General features: G+C 41.0%; 1 protein-coding gene across 2 annotated transcripts in view; it reads left to right on the plus strand.

The window, feature by feature from the left end:
- The window catches only part of arhgef39 (Rho guanine nucleotide exchange factor (GEF) 39), a 95,364-nt gene that overhangs the window by 32,409 nt on the left and 46,476 nt on the right, over window positions 1-16,479 (plus strand). For both annotated transcript variants that reach the window (XM_051954283.1, XM_051954281.1), the window contains exon 5: window positions 6,171-6,289. In XM_051954283.1, the coding sequence (XP_051810243.1) occupies window positions 6,171-6,289 (119 nt within the window). The remainder of the gene's footprint in view (window positions 1-6,170; window positions 6,290-16,479) is intronic.

A 16,479-nucleotide genomic window follows, 5' to 3' on the forward strand; every position in this document is an offset into this window, starting at 1 on the left:
AAATTTTAAGGCGCACTCTTGGCCTTTTGTTTTGCCAAATAAATTTTAACATTAATTTATCTAATATTTTAAAAGTGGATTGTGGTATAGGGATGGGTAAGTTTTGGAACAGAAATAACAATCTAGGAAGAATATTCATTCTTATACATTCAATTCTCCCCAAGAGAGAGAGCGGAAGTATGTCCCATCTATTTAAATCAGTTTTAATTTCTTTTAACAATTTATCATAGTTTGCTGAAAACAATTCTGAGGTCTTTGGGGTAAGGATTACTCCAAGATATCTAAACCCATGTTTTGAGTGTCTAAATGACACTATGTTATCCAACTGCGATGGCCAATTCCCAGAAATCATTAAGGCTTCAGATTTGTTTGTATTTATTTTATAACCTGATACCTCACTGTACTCTTTGAGACTATTGAGCAAAGCAGGAACAGATGTGATAGGATTTTCCATAAACAATAAAATATCGTCAGCAAAAAGTGACAATTTGTGTTGAACATTGTTTTCATCTCTTATTCCTTGTATCAGTGAGTTAGATCTTATGAGTTCAGCGAGCAGCTCAATACTCAGAACAAAGAGGGAGGGAGAAAGAACGTTGCCTTGTCTAGTGCCGCGTCCCAGTGAAAAAAATTCTGAACAATGACCATTGACCCTCACTCGTGACTTTGGATTTTTATAAAAGGTTTGGACCCACCCAATAAACATCTCATTGAAGCCCATCTGCCTCAGTGTCTGCTGTAGAAACCCCCAATCCACGCGATCGAACGCTTTCTCAGCGTCCAAGCCGAGAAGCATCGATGGGGTGTTCCTATTATGTGCGATTATTTGAAGGTTTAAGGCTCTTCGAACATTATCAGTTCCATGCCTATGTGTAATGAAGCCAGTTTGATCAGGTTTCACTAGTTTTCTTATGTATTTTTGTATTCTGTTGGAAATAATAGCAGTAAGAATTTTAAGATCAACACAAAGAAGGCTGATGGGGCGATAAGATGTGCACAGAGTGGGATCTTTGTCCTCTTTATGTATAACGCTGATAATGGCTTCAGACCATGATGGAGGAGGGTCACTCTCTGAAAGTGCATAATTGTAAACCTTATATAAGAGTGGTGTAATCTCTTTTTCAAATATTTTATAATATTCTCCTGGGAGGCCATCCACTCCTGGAGATTTATTATTTTTAAGTTTCAGAATACTGTGTTTAATTTCCTCCCTTGTAACTGGGTGAGTGTAGGGCTGAGTGCCGAACTTCGGTTCTTTAATGGCACCGACCGAAATGTTTCGATAGTAATGAGTATCGAAATAAGCCTCGTCTTTCGGTTCCATGTTTCGGTACTTATCACGTGATTATGATAAAGCAAACCTGTGACTGGCTGTAACATTACACGTGATTGCGGCAAGCTGGAAAAAAGCATGCTGCCCATTCACAGACAGGTTTCACGTTAGGTACATTGACTTTACTGCAGTTGTGTAGCATGTCGTCGAAGTGGGAAAAGATGCCTCTGAGGTCTAAAATGTGGCTCTACTTTTGTGAAATGGACGCTGTAACAGGAGAACCTGTTTGCGGCTCTGCTCAGCACAAAAACCACGGCAGTTCGGCCAATGCAAACAAAGTCTTTTATTCACCACACCGTCTCAATGTAAATAAAACAGTCTCTCTTCCTTGCCCGGCGCTACACCGGACCTCGTCCGGTAAAAAGTCTCAACGTCTGCCGGCTCTCCGCCGGTTCTCCTCCGGTAAACAGTCTCGGCGTCAGCCGGCTCTCCACAGGATCTCGTTCGGTAAGCTGCCCGCTCCACCGGACCTCGTCCGTTCCCCCGTCCTCTCTGTCCGTCTGTCTTTTGTCCTCTGCTTCAGTCTGTTACTGCCGAGAGAATCAGGTGAGTCTAATTGGTGCCAGCTGCGCTAATTAACCTGACGCTGCTTCCACACACTCTCCTCCACACCTCTCCCCTCTGCAGCTGAGCTCTCCCACGCCCATCGCCACAGACGCCAATAGTGCGCGGTGCAGTATATGCCAAAGCGGGTGGTAAACTCCATCTAAGGCTAAATACCGGCACGAGACCGATAGTCGACAAGTACCTGAAGGGAAAGTTGACAAGAACTTTGAAGAGAGAGTTCAAGAGGGCGTGAAACCGTTAAGAGGTAAACGGGTGGGGTCCGCGCAGTCCGCCCGGGGTATTCAACTCGGCGGGTCAGGGGCGGCCGCTCGGTGCGGGAGGGTCCCCTCGCGGGACCTCTCGCCGGGTGCGGGCCGTCCCCCGCCGGGCGCATTTCCTCCGTGGCGGTGCGCCGCGACTGGCTCCGGGTCGGCCAGGAAGGGTCCGGGGCGAAGGTGGCTCAGTATGTACTGAACTGTACATTGCTTGCAAATGTTCTTTTGCACTGGAAATCACTGGAAAATTAAACTCAAGATGTGAAAAGTAATGTGTAATACAATTTTCGTTCTGTTAGAGTATATATTGTAAAACTGGTATCGAAAAAAGTATCGTTTAGGAACCGGTATCGAAGTGAAGGTATCGGAATTGGTACCGGTATCGAAACTTTTAGATTGATACCCAGTCCGAGATGAGTGATCAGATCAGCCTCCTCTTCAGTCAATTTGCTCAGGTTTATTGAATTGAGAAGAGTCTCTGTTTTTTCTTTTTTATTTTGATGTTTGTCCTCCTTATATAATTCCTGGTAATATGTGGCAAAAGCATTGGCTACATCTTTGGGCTGTAAAAAAATTTCCCCCGTTTTTGGACATTTAATTTTTTGAACTACTCTGCTTGATTGTGATTTACGAAGCTGAAATGCTAGCAACCGACTTGCCCTGTTGCCAAATTCATAATATTTTTGATTTGAAAAACGAAGTTGTCCCTCTGCCTTATAAGATAATAATTCGTTTAATTTCTGTCTCTTTTCTTTCAGCATGTTCAATGTGACATTATTTTGATCTTTTTGATATTCTTTCTCCAGTTTTCTGATTTTATTCTCCAATTCTGATTGTTCGGCAAGTCTTTCCTTTTTTAATCTTGAAGAAATTGCAATAATATTTCCCCTTAAGACACTTTTAGCTCCCTCCCATAGTGTAGATGGGGATACAGTGTTAGTGTCATTAAATTGAATGTACTCTATTAGACCTTTTCTAATTTCTTCTTGGATCAAATCATTATTTAAGATGGATACATTTGCTCTCCAGTATTTAAATTTATTATTTGGATTCATCTTTAATTTCAAAGAAACTGGAGCATGGTCTGAGATAGTGATTGCTTCTATACTACACTCAGTAGCTCTGTAAGAATCTACTGCAGACATCAGAAACATATCTAACCTAGATTGACTACCGTGTACATGTGAGAAAAAGGTAAAATCTTTTTCTTTGGGGTGTAGCCGCTGCCAAACATCCACCATACCTAGCTCGTCCATCAGTGCACAAAGAGAACGAGACCTTCTGGACCTTGGACCAAAATCTGCAGGAAGCCTATCTACAGATGCTCTTAAAACACAATTAAAATCTCCCCCTATCAGTACGATTCCCTCTGCTTTTCCTGCTATCAGTGATGCAACGTTTTTAAAGAAATTTGGAGAGTCCTCATTTGGAGCATATAAATTAAGTAGAGTAATTTTAATGCCCCCTATACATCCAATAACCATCAAAAATCTCCCCTCTTTGTCACTGAAGGTTTTTTCATGACTAAAATATACCGATCTATTGAAAAGAATTGCAACTCCTCTTTTCCTCCCATTTTGATATGAAGAGCTATACTGCTGGTCAACCCACTCCCTTCTAAGTTTCATGTGTTCCTTTTCTGAAAGGTGTGTTTCCTGGAGCATTGCAATGGCACAGTTAAGTTTTTTCAGTTGGTTGAGTACTTGGACTCCCTAAGCCTTTGACGTTATAAGTAACACCGGTTATTCTATCCATCTATCATCATTGTGTTTTGTTCTTGAACCCTGTGCTGTTTTACACAATTTTCATAACAATACATATCAAAATTAACAGAATAATAGCCCAAAGTAAGTCTCAGGACAGAAAGAACATTTACAAATGAACAAATATAAAAAAAATAGAACAGATTAGGCTTCCACATATCCGACTGGATCAATTTAAAGTGTTTCAATATAAAGTTTAGTTCTCAAACCTGAGTGGTCCAGTGTCCGATGTAACTTGGACGGAGGTTGGTGACCGGACCTCCGCGGAGAAAAGCACAACGTGCACAGCCCCGCTGTCGTTCTCTTGTAGCGGGGCTTCAGCTGTGCATAGGTGGCTCTCCACTCAAAGATTCCCACGTTCCGTCCGTATTGAAAATATTCACTTTTCTTTTTTCTTCTCCCAACATCTACGGTTTAAGTTAATCAGATGAACTCGGCAAGGAAATAAGCTAGTCCTCAGTGCAAAAGAAGGTTTTGGTCTCGGCCTGAGAGAGGGTTATTGGGCCTCTGCCTGCTCTCCGTCCGGCCGCAGTACTCCATCCTTCCTGGGCCAGTTCAGTCTCCAGTCGCTCCCTCTCATCGACTTGAACGTGCAGTCCCAGCTCCTGGAGCACGGTTTCAGCCTCTGTCAGCGTCCGGTAGGTCTTCATGCCGTCTTCCCAGAACACTCTCAGTTGTGCGGGATAAATGCACTTTGCTCTTATATTCTTCAGTTTTAGCTGTTTAACTGCGTCTCTTATCAGTGCTCTCCTCTTCTGCAACTCAGGGGAGAAATCATGATCAAAATAGATCTGTTTTCCGCTATACAAACTTTTCTCTGCTCCCACGCCTGTCGTAGTACGGTTTCTTTGACTGAGAGATCCAAAAATCTAACGACAAGCGAGCGTGGTGCAGCTTCGGGGGACTTGGGCTTGATGCTGAGTGCTCTGTGTGCTTTTTTAATTACAATGTTAAGTTCAGGGGGGAGTCGAAGAGTAGATTTAAGCAAATCCTGGACAAACAGCTTAACATCCCTTCCTTTCTCACTGTCTTCAGCAACTTGATAAATTCTCATATTATTTCGCCTGAGACGATTTTGCATATCTTCACATCTTGCAGTCAGATCCATTTCCCTGTGCAGCAGGTAGCAGAGGGCTCGTTCATGGCGCTTGGTCGTATCTTCATTAGCGCTAATACGATCCTCTGCCTCGGATGTTCTCTTTTGCAGCTCATTGAAGTCTTCTTTCATTTCACGAAAAGACGTCTCCAGTCTTGTTAACGAAAGCTGGGTCTGAGCATGCCCGTCTTGGTTGTCTTTCCTCAATTTCTCGAGCTCTGCTTGTATTTTCGACTCAGAGTCACGCATGTTAGCATCTGGTAGCCCACTCGGTGCTTGCATTAGAGTTAGCTGTTTCAGATTATCACTTTTATCCTTTGCTGAGTCCTGTTTGCTTGATCCTTTACCTCTCACAGACGATGCCATGTCTTTTAAGAAGGAATTCGCCGAGTGTTGTGCTGGTTTAGTTAGGAGATAATATAAGTTTGACGGAGCGTATCTTTTAGGCAGCAGCCATCATGGCGTCACCGGAAGCCCCGGACTTCATCCACTCTTGTCAAGATTTAATATGAGATTTCTTTTAACAGGGCCTTTTGCTTTGCCACTTTTCCATAAAGCTTTGACTGATGAAGAACAGGCAACAGTTGTTGGCCAGCTCAAGGCAGATTTATGCATGTGCCACGTTCCTTTCAGTTTTTGAAGATGGATTTAACTGTACTTCAGGAGATATTCAGTGACCAACATTGTCTTGTGTCCGTCCTTTTTGCTGAGTTGCTTGGAGTGTTCATTTGTCTTTGTGGCATTGTTAGGTGAACTGATTCACCAGTGACTGGCCTTTTCAGATACAGCTGTCTTTATACTACAATCAATTAAGACATTCACTGCACTCACATGATCTCCATTTCACTAATTCTGTGATTTCAAGCACCAGTTGGCAGTACCTGTTGTGTTGAGTTAGGTGAGTCACTTTGAAGGGGGTGCTAATGTATGCAATCACTTTAATATTTTTAATTAATTGGCATTACTGTGTCGATGATTATTTATATAAATTCTTGTCTAAAAAATAAAGTGATGAAATTGACGATGATTCAGTGCTAGAAAGAAATAAAAGGGGAAATCCTTTCTGCATGTCAGAAATTTAAATCATGTAAATTATTATTATAAATATGCCTGTTTGGTTTTGAGAATAATCTTTGTGTCTTATGTGTTTTTCTTAGATCCAGCTGAAGAAAAACAAGGCCTTCAGACGCTTCAAAAAACTACAGGAAGCCCGACCAGAGTTCAATAGCCATAAACTAGAGGACTTACTTCAACTCCCTGTTCATCGAATTGATCAGTAAGATTTCTACATTTGATATCAATTAAAAGGCTAGATTTTGCTTTCTTCTCTTCTTGCTTCACCAACGAATCTTAGCAAACTATGTAGGTTTATTGTGATAACAGAATATGTATTTCGTGGTAAGCTGCACTGTGGGTCAGTGATAGGGCTGCAACTAACGATTATTTTAATAATCGATTAATCGTCCGATTATTTTTTTCGATTAATCAATGAATCGGATAAAAAAACATTTTTAATTTCCGCCTCTTTATTCAGAAATAGAAGATTTGGAATGACAGAACAAATAAGGTCATTGTAGTGAAGCCTTTGTCTTCAACCATTGACAGAGGCCTCATGTCAGTGACGTTCATGTTGAGGATGCTCAGTCAGACAGCTGCTTGCTGTGGTGTACATGTCTTTCTCATCATGAAGCTTGTCAATGCAATTCATCCTGCCTCACTCCAACACAGACCAGTGTCTTCACTCAGATGTTGTCAGAAAATTAAAACTTGAGGCTTATTCTTCAAATTATTACCACTATAGTGTGCAAGTTACGTTTATTTGTAATGCATATTCAAACCATGCTTTAGATGATAAAAGTGAAATAAAACCTATCTCTCACAGTCACACACACCCCATCTCTGTCATTAATCAGTTAATCCTAGCATCAGACAAGCTACCAGGGAGACTGATATTACGTTTCCTCACTTTAAAACGGAACAAATGTAGGATAATGCAGTGACTTAAGGTGCGTGTCCACTAGATGCGACACATCGCATGTGGCATGCTGGTCTGGTTGGTGCGTTTCCAGCTGCGATCCGGTGTGTTTACTTGCAGCTCTAAAGCCGTCGGTGAACTAAAACCAGGACAGGTTCATCTGCTGCACATAGGGCTGGGCGATAAATCGAATTAATTCAATTAATTCACATTTTTTAAACCTGACGATTTGAAAATTTGCGAAATCGTAAAATCGAGGCGAGCCTAAATATATAACAATACAGATTCTTCTTCTGCCTTTCACGACTTGTGCACTGGCGTTTGCTTCCGCCTCTCATCTCCTTCCACCAAAACACTCACCCCCCCCACCCCCGTCATGGCGGACAGAACAGCAGACGAAGAGTTGGTTGCGAGAAAAGGGCCTCATGTTACATCGATTATATGGAAGTGGTTCGGCTTTGACAAGACTGACACAGAGCAAACTACAGTCATGTGCAATGTTTGCAAAAGTACTGTGAAAACGAAGAGTAGCAGCACAACTAACCTCTTTCAGCACCTCCGGCAGAGGCATCCTAAAGAATGGGAAAATTCAATTCAATTCAATTTTATTTATATAGCGTCAATTACAGTCAACTCGTCTCAAGACGCTTTACAGAACCCAAATGCCTGACCCCCAGAGCAAGCCCAAAGGCGACAGTGGCAAGGAAAAACACCCTTTTAACAGGGAAGAAACCTTGAGCAGAACCCGGCTCTATATAGGGGGGACCCATCTGCCTGCTGGCCGGGCGGGTTGAGAAGGACAGAAGAGGGCAAGGGGGAGGGATGGGAGAAGAGGGAGGGGTGGGAAAGCAAGGAAAGTACAACACACATTTGGATACATGTATGACAGGATATGTGACACAGACAAAGTATAAGCTAACATTGAAAACTGACTCATAATTTACTCTTATGATGTACGGCTCTAACATTAAACATACTCCATATATAGCTAGCAGTAAAATTCAAACAGTATGTAAGTTAGCATAACAGTATAGTGAAGGCAATGCAGAGTTGACTGGTGGAAAAAGGGAGTTGGAAGCAGAGGGCTGGAGGAAGGTCAGCAGCAGCATCCCACAGTGGACATGGTGGAGACTGGACCAGCTGGTGGAACATCAACCGCAGATCTGAAGCATCCAGCTCTGGGACCAGGGACACTCGGAGAAATAGCACAGGGGGAAACAGAGTGAATGTACTGCAATAACGGTATACATATTAAATGTAAAGGTAGATAGAGAAGGGCTCAGTGCGTCAAGAAAAGTCCCCCAGCAGCCTAGGCCTATAGCAGCATGACTAGAGGCAGAACGAAGGGACGTCCAAGAGGGAGTCAGCTGTGCAAATGAAGACACAAGCTGAACCCCTGTGGGTCACCCAGTCAGCCCCAACTATAAGATTTGTCAAAAAGGAACGTTTTAAGCCTGGTCTTAAAAATAGAGAGGGTGTCTGCCTCCCGAACCCAAACTGGGAGCAGGTTCCACAGGAGAGGCGCCTGATAACTGAAGGCTCTGCCTCCCATTCTACTTTTAGAAATTCTAGGAACAACAAGTAAGCCTGCAGCTTGAGAGCGAAGAGTTCTACTAGGATAATAAGGTACTATCAGATCTTTAAGATATGATGGAGATTGGTTATTAAGAGCTTTATATGTCAGAAGAAGGATTTTAAATTCTATTCTGGATTTAACAGGAAGCCAGTGAAGAGAAGCAAGTATAAGGGAAATATGATCTCTTTTGCTAACTCCTGTCAGTACTCTCGCAGCAGCGTTTTGGATCAACTGTAGATGTTTGAGAGAGCTATTTGGACAACCCGATAATAAGGAATTGCAATAGTCAAGCCTGGAAGTAACAAAAGCATGAACTAATTTTTCTGCATCACTCTGAGACAGAATGTTCCTGATTTTTACAATATTACGCAGGTGAAAAAAGGAAGTCCTACAGACTTGCTTTATGTGTGAGTTAAAGGACATGTCCTGGTCAAAAATAACTCCAAGATTCCTCACAGTCGTACTGGAGGCCAATGTGATGCCATCCAGAGTAACTATTTGCTTTGAAAGCGAGTTTCTAAGATGTTCGGGGCCAAATACAATGACTTCAGTTTTGTCTGAATTTAGCAGTAGGAAGTTAAAAGTCATCCAGGTTTTAATGTCCTTAAGACAATCTTGCAGTCTAGCTAACTGATCAGTTTCATCTGGCTTCATAGATAAATACAATTGTGTGTCATCTGCATAACAATGGAAGTTAATAAGAAAAGTGCCCGCAGCTATGGGAGTGCGGCATAGGGTTGCCACCCGTTCCTTAAAATACGGAATTGTCCTTTATTTGACAGTTAATTGTAGCATCCCGTATTGATTCAATACGGAACGCTAATTGTTCCGTATTTTCATAAATGTCCCATACACGTCTGTCACACACGCATCAAAACTGCATAATAAACAAAATAAAACACAGGAAATATTAAGGGCAGCCAGTTTCATCTTCCTTAGACCTATGTAGCGAGGACCCGATGCGAGGTCCAGCAGGTCTGTTTGCCGGTTCTGCCGCGGGTTTCCTGGTTACAGACGCTGCTGCTTCCGCGTGTTTAAAAATGTCTACACCCGAAACTCCACCACGTCCAAAGAAGCAAAAATGTTTTCAAAAGCACAGACTGGAAGACTGGAACCCTGACAATAGGTACAGGGCAAACTGTGTTTTCTGTTGCCCATAGACTAGCTGAAGTAAGGCAGCATCAGGAGACCAACATGTAAGAAACATGAAAACAGAGAGAACCCAATGAGCAGGTCACAGTTTATCATCATCTAATCATCCCCAGAAGTCCCTTTGGTAAGAGACATCAGTACATGGTTGTGAATTTACCAGAGGATGATTATAGTCAGACTAATGTGGCGTAGACTCTACAATATTTTAGTGACTCAATAAATGCCTAAGTTGTTTAATAGTATTTTAAATGCTTTTGTTTTTAAATATAATGTATTTAATAGCATATATATGATCAATAAATGGCCTTTGCCTATCTAAAGAAAAACTCACTCAGAACTCTGATATGTTAACGGTACTAAATAAATAAATCAGTAAATACATGCATACTCACATAAATAAGTTAATACATTCATTGTGTTAAGAAAAGATTTAGATGGGAAAAATATCTGTAGAGAATTTCTTTGTCCAGTATTCTGCATTCAGTTTTTGCAGAATCCAGTATTACACACAGGTTGGTCATTACATTTTATTAGTATGGTTTCACTGTTTAAAATGATGCCACATCTTTTTAGACAGAACATGTGATCATAAAACAATACAGAACTCTTAGTTTTGGGTTAATAAAGCACTTAAAGCTTTAAGTATGACTAAATGCTTTTTTCAAAATTAAATAAACCACTCCTTGGGTGGTTGTGTCCCCACGTTTGGTAAAGTTGGAAAGATATTCACAGATTCAGAGTTCCAGCATCAATAACTCATTAGATATAGGTTGTCAAAAACATAAACGATGCCTCTTTCCCTTCGTTGTAAGGCAGATGTTGTGCTACAAGCCCAGTTTTATCAAAAGTAGCTGTCTTTCAAGATGCAGAAATAACATTGGTGTCTATGAGCAGCCGGCTGTGAACAGGGACTGCCTGCAAATTGCAAAACTGCTGCAACAGCGAAGAGAGATACAAATATTCAATAACCTCACTCTGATACACTGTAGTATCAACAGAATCACTGCAGCCTTCAACTGGCTCCAGTTGACACCAGTGTTATTCCTGCAGCTATACATCAGGCACCTTTGCAGTGCCCCAGTCTCCTCCAATAAGTGAGCCATTCCTGTCAGAAACTGGGACTGTGGTGCTACAAAGTTGTCTGTTTTCAAAAAAATTCATTCAGGAGCTGACATATGACATTCGTAACAGAACTGTCCCCGATTCCTGTTATTATGACATGAGCCTTGCATTAGCTCCTTCCTGTAATCACTCTCTGTCTTACACACCAATATAAGATGATGATTTAAAAGGGAGAAAGAAACGAAAAAAGTGTGTATTATCAATTCACATTGGCACTCCAAATTAGTAATACTATCAGTGATTGCAATTTAGAGCCCTGCACTACAAACCCCAAAAAAGAGCAAAAGAAAAACAAGTATACAGCAGAGACCATGACAGCTTCCACTGATAGGACAGTCAGTGCAAGGAGTGTCACCAGTTTTGAGTGGTATTCCTGATTGGCAAGGCAGTCCAAGAAATATAGCATTGACATCAGTAAATATGTTTTCTAACTATAATATTAACTAAATTTCATTTGTACTGGCTTGGCTTTTCAATGACCTGAACCTGCTGTTCACTAGTTCTGTATAATACTTTAGTTTTTTGATGTAATTGTAAAGAAAACACTAACCAGAATGTTTGTAGAGGGGCTGAGCTGCTCTTGTTCCACCATTGACAGCTGTGTTGTAGATGGGTCACAGATTTCATGCTTGAGTTCCATTTTTGCCGTTTAGTTGTTTTCCCTTCACTAGCTTCCTGCTGCATTGCACATTGCATAGTCTCTGTGACAGATGTAATTATTAAGTACCAGGCTGTTCAGAAACTGTCAAAATCTCTTTTGTTAAGCACCAATTTTTCTTGGCTGTAATTGTATGCGGTCACAGTTTTTCATGTTAATTAGTGAACAAATGGAGAAATGGAGTGAAACATGTTTTCCAAAGTAGCAGATATTGTGACATTAGTTTATTATGTAGCTAGCTTGTATCTCACTTTGACCCTTTTTCATCTTCTTTATCAATATTTTCACTAATCCTGTTCTGACAATACTTATACAGAACCCTGGAATGTAGTTTTGGAGGAAATGGAAAATGATCGGGATGCATTTATTTAACCTTCTTTCCCAAACTAATAAATCAACAGAGGTTATTGCCAATGCTGAGATTTAGTCCAACTCTTCTCAATTCACAGATTCAAAATGTGCATTCTTCATTATAAAGTATGCCTGCTTCTGCTTACATTTCTAAGTGACCCCAAACTTTTGAATGGTAGTTTAAGTCCAACATTATCAGATCATCTGACATGCAGTCCAGACAGACCTTAGGAGCTGACCTACGATGTCACAGAAGTAGCTGTTCACACATGCTCTTTGACCACGTCCCAATTTAAATGTTTTTATGGTTGTTCTGTGCAGCCACACTGGAAGAAAAGCAATTTTAGCCTCAAGTTAACTCATGTTACTTCACATAAATGAGTTCAATGCAGTGGTAAATATAGGGTTCCCATTTGTGAAAAGACAACATATTAAAATGGTGTCAGCTATTACTCAGATTTGAGTTGTCATGATCATATCTACACAGTTGGATGATTTGCTTTCAATAGAAAAATTAACCTTTTCGTGTTTCATGCTTTATATATTTCACTTTCTGTGTAATGAATTGAGAATAATTTGCATTTTCACTTTCTTAAAAACACTGACAGAAAATATTAACATTTTTAACAATGTTGTAATTTTTTGAGATGCAGTATAAAGGATTTCACAGATTAGAAATCAAGGGTAAAGCAAATTTAAAACCACAGCTAAAAATACATTTTAAAGAATTTATCACCATGGAACAACCAATTGGACACTTCTACAATAAATAAAATCCCTCTAAATAAGGAGTAACTAAAAAATCCCACTCTTCAAGTCCATTACTGTCTGTCAGTAGACGTAGGTGGAAGCGCTAGTCCCACACAGATGCCCAGTAATGTGTCTTTTTCAGCAGCACATTCTTCTGTCTATGCAGGCAGCTTCTGCTTCCTCTTGCCCTGCAGTTGCCATGGACCACTTATCAGTTTTCTACCTTTTTCTGTACAGACAGACAATATCCTGCCTTAACACAAACTCTAAATTGCCACCCTTCAGGCAACTCCACTACCAGGCTTCTGGTTTAAGTGGCAGAGTAATCATGATTAGTTCTTATGATTTTCCTGGTTGGTAGCAGCGTACTATCAATCCAGGCTCAAGTATGCACACTGTCTGACACAGGTTGCTGAGCTTCAGGCCCTGGTGCTAGCTTATGTTCTGGTACTTTGGAGCCTGTCCTCAAACAAAAAACGACCACATAGGTCGTCTGTACATGCCAGTATTACGACCCAGTGTTACGTTTTGACTATGCGACCTCTAGCGGTTGAGTAAATATCGACACTCTGGAGTCGCAGGTGAAACGTCATCATGAACAAACTTTTATCTAACACTATCCCTGTCCCTATCTCTAACCCTAACCTTAACCATAACCCTAAAAACGTGTTGGGAAAGTGAGAAAAAAGCCGTTTTGCGACGGAAAAGCCGTTTTGCGAATTAAATCCCGTAATGCGTTCGTTTTCCCCGTAGGGGCGCAAACGTTCATACGACCGCATAGGTCGTATTCCGGTGCACGGTGAAAACGACCGATGCGGTCGTATGAATTGGAGGACTTGTTGTACTTTGCACTACCCTTGGGGGGTCACCTTGCAGACTTAACTACCTCTTCGTTAGTCTTGCAACGTTGTTGTTCCCCCACCGTGTCTACTCTTTTACTATCAATCTAGCCGTCTTCAAGATTCCTGTTGTGTTCTACACATATTCCTGTTTGCTCTGACAAGTCTGGGGTTGTCATTGAATATCTGTGCCCTCCAGGTGCAGTCAGAACAAACACTACTACATGCAACTGAATGCAGAGATTAATAGTACATCAAACCAATAAATCAAACACCTAAAAGGATCATTAAGAAAACACAACCAGACCAGGAGTAGAACTCCCATCACATTGACTTAGTTACATTTGTCTTCTTCAGTGATTTCAACCTCACCCTGGTATACAGAAGTGAGAGAGGTGGTAGTTAGGTCAGTTGTACACCTTTCTCCTTTCCACCACGTAGTCAGGCTGGTCACACCTGCAGTATCATACGAGTGTCCTACCTCTGCTGTACATGAGTACCCTGACCATTGTAGTATTTGACATGTTGTCAGTCGGCCTCATTCTCTCTAGCTCAGTCCACTCTCACTGTATATTTTTGTCTACATTTCCCATCATCATTGATTTCTCTGTCGATCTTAGAGAAGTTCAGGAGACTTGAGGGATATGTCTAGTTGTATTATGATTTTCTGTGGCAAGGCCAGATAATCATCCACAGCTGGCACCTTACCTTGCTTCAGTTTTGTTGCTCTGAATAACAGGAAATTGTTGCCACTTATCACCATTCAAGGATGATGGATGGCAAGCAGGGCACAGTGTGCAGATACTTATGTTTCTGCTGGGGGAGGAATAAAATCATTGCCTTTATTAAGTGGCATTCACTAGAGCCGGCTGAAGCAGTCATCAGTGCCCTCCCTACTGAGCTGACTATTATGACAGTGATGGGGTCTCGAGCTGATTGTGGCAGTGAATAGCAGTGGCATTGGCTGTGTTTGTTAGATAATGGAGATGCAGCTCTTTCAATGGCAGCAATTGGAGGCCTTGGGATATATCTGCTCTAAGCTGCAGAGCATTTAGTATAACAAGAGAATGGCCCAGTGGTTGGCTCATTGTAAAGAGTAAGCATACTGTGTAAAGGCAATATAACTCAGGTCCCAGGGTCATTGTCATACTGGCTATGCATTGAGAAATTCGTACTTGGGTACCATATGGACTTTGCTTGAATTATCTTTCGTTTGTCAAGGTGCTATTTCAAATTGACTGCTTTTTGTGCTTAGTTTCACCCCAACAGCTGAACACAGTGAGGTTATTCAACACAAGGTCAAAGTTATGATTAATTTCTTGAACGAATTATGAAAGATTAAAGACTTTCTTAAGTGGCTCCTATGCAGGTACTGAGTTGTAATTTAGTTAATAATTTGTGTTACATTATCTGCCAATTGACCCTGTAGTTCATTGCCAAGTTTGAAGTGAGGCTACCAATTAAATAAAGTGCCTCAGTTATGGTGTGAGACAGTGCTTTGTTATGAATCATTCATTGATTCAATGAACCCTGACCATAGAGACCACACTTATCAGCTGAGCAGAAAAGTTCAAGATCTTGATTATTGAATGTGAGCTCTTCATGGACAATGGGCCCAGGAAAACTTTAAATGTATGTTTTTATTCCAGGGTCTGTACCTGAATCAGGATTGCTGTGTGCAAGTCACCGGTGTAGGTCCACAACTGCTGCTTTAACTCTCGAGAGTGTTGGACTCTACTGGAGTATCCAGAACTGTGCTGTCACTGAACAATGAATCATTTTGTCTTTGTTGATACATTTGGTATAAAATTTGGTAAAGGTGTGTATTTCGGGGTTGAATTTAAAACTTTTCATCTCCAATAATGCATCAATAATACACTGTGTACACAAAAAAGGTACACTCAGGACCCTAAAGAGAAAAACATCCCCCACTGAAACCACCTGCCATTATGTCATGAAATCCTGCATTCTGTGCTATTAGCCTTACATTTTAAAGCTTTGACTTCAGAATGACATTTTCACTGTTTTCTAGCAGATTGTGTGTGGTTTTTTTTTTTTTTTGCATTTGGCTTATAGACCAAATATATGTTGTTCTGCTTTGTGCTGTATTATAGATCTCTAGGATGGTATCAGTGGTAGTGATGGAATATACAGTGCTTAGCAGAGTTATTAGACCACCGCCCAGTCTAAGGTGTTTGCCACTGCTGCCTTAAATTTACAGTAATGCTGATTATCAAAACATGTTAATATGTTTCTGCAATGGTTAATCCACCAGTAGGTGCAAGCTCTTTAATCAAAATTACATCTTTAATCCTACATGTAGTTTTTGTTGTTATCCATGAATTTTCAAATTTACTGCTAAAAATATTAAATATTTAGTATTTATGATGAGGACTGATGTAAAAGAAATAAGATTAATGTGTAACATTTTTACCTCTGCCAGGAGGTTATGTAATCACCGGAGTTTGTTTGTCTGTCTGTTTGTTTGTCTGTTAACAGCGTAACTCAAAAAGTCATGGACGGATTTTCACCCAATTTTTACAGGATGTCCGGAAGAGCAAAAGTAACAGTTGATGAGATTTTGGAGGTGATCCGGATCACCGTCTGGATCCAGGATTTTTTGAAGGTCGAAGGACAATTGAGAGATGGCCGCCAGGCTCATTTTAGGCTCGTACCTGAAGACGGGTATACGTTCACACTAGGGCTGGACCCGAATATCCGAATATTCGTTCGCTACAGCGTTATCCGGATATTAATTACTTCCGCATATTCGCCCAGTTGACTCAGGCAGCAGCACAGAAAGAATAGCTGCAGTCCTTCCAGAGTTGGACTTAAACTATTTCCTAGTGGTCATAATTACACAGAGTTCCTTTCTTTTTCATGAATCAGCCTTTCAGAGAACGATGAGCAGCTCTGTACCGTCATTGTATATTACATTTCGACCGCTTAAGACAGAGGAGTACCTCTGTTCTCGTGTGTTTATCATGGATATGCATTCTTTTTCTTTCAAGCTATTAAAGTTGAGTAATTACCCAGAAGCCCA

This window comes from Acanthochromis polyacanthus, chromosome 1 (genome assembly GCF_021347895.1).
Source record: "Acanthochromis polyacanthus isolate Apoly-LR-REF ecotype Palm Island chromosome 1, KAUST_Apoly_ChrSc, whole genome shotgun sequence".
NCBI classification, from domain to species: domain Eukaryota; kingdom Metazoa; phylum Chordata; class Actinopteri; family Pomacentridae; genus Acanthochromis; species Acanthochromis polyacanthus.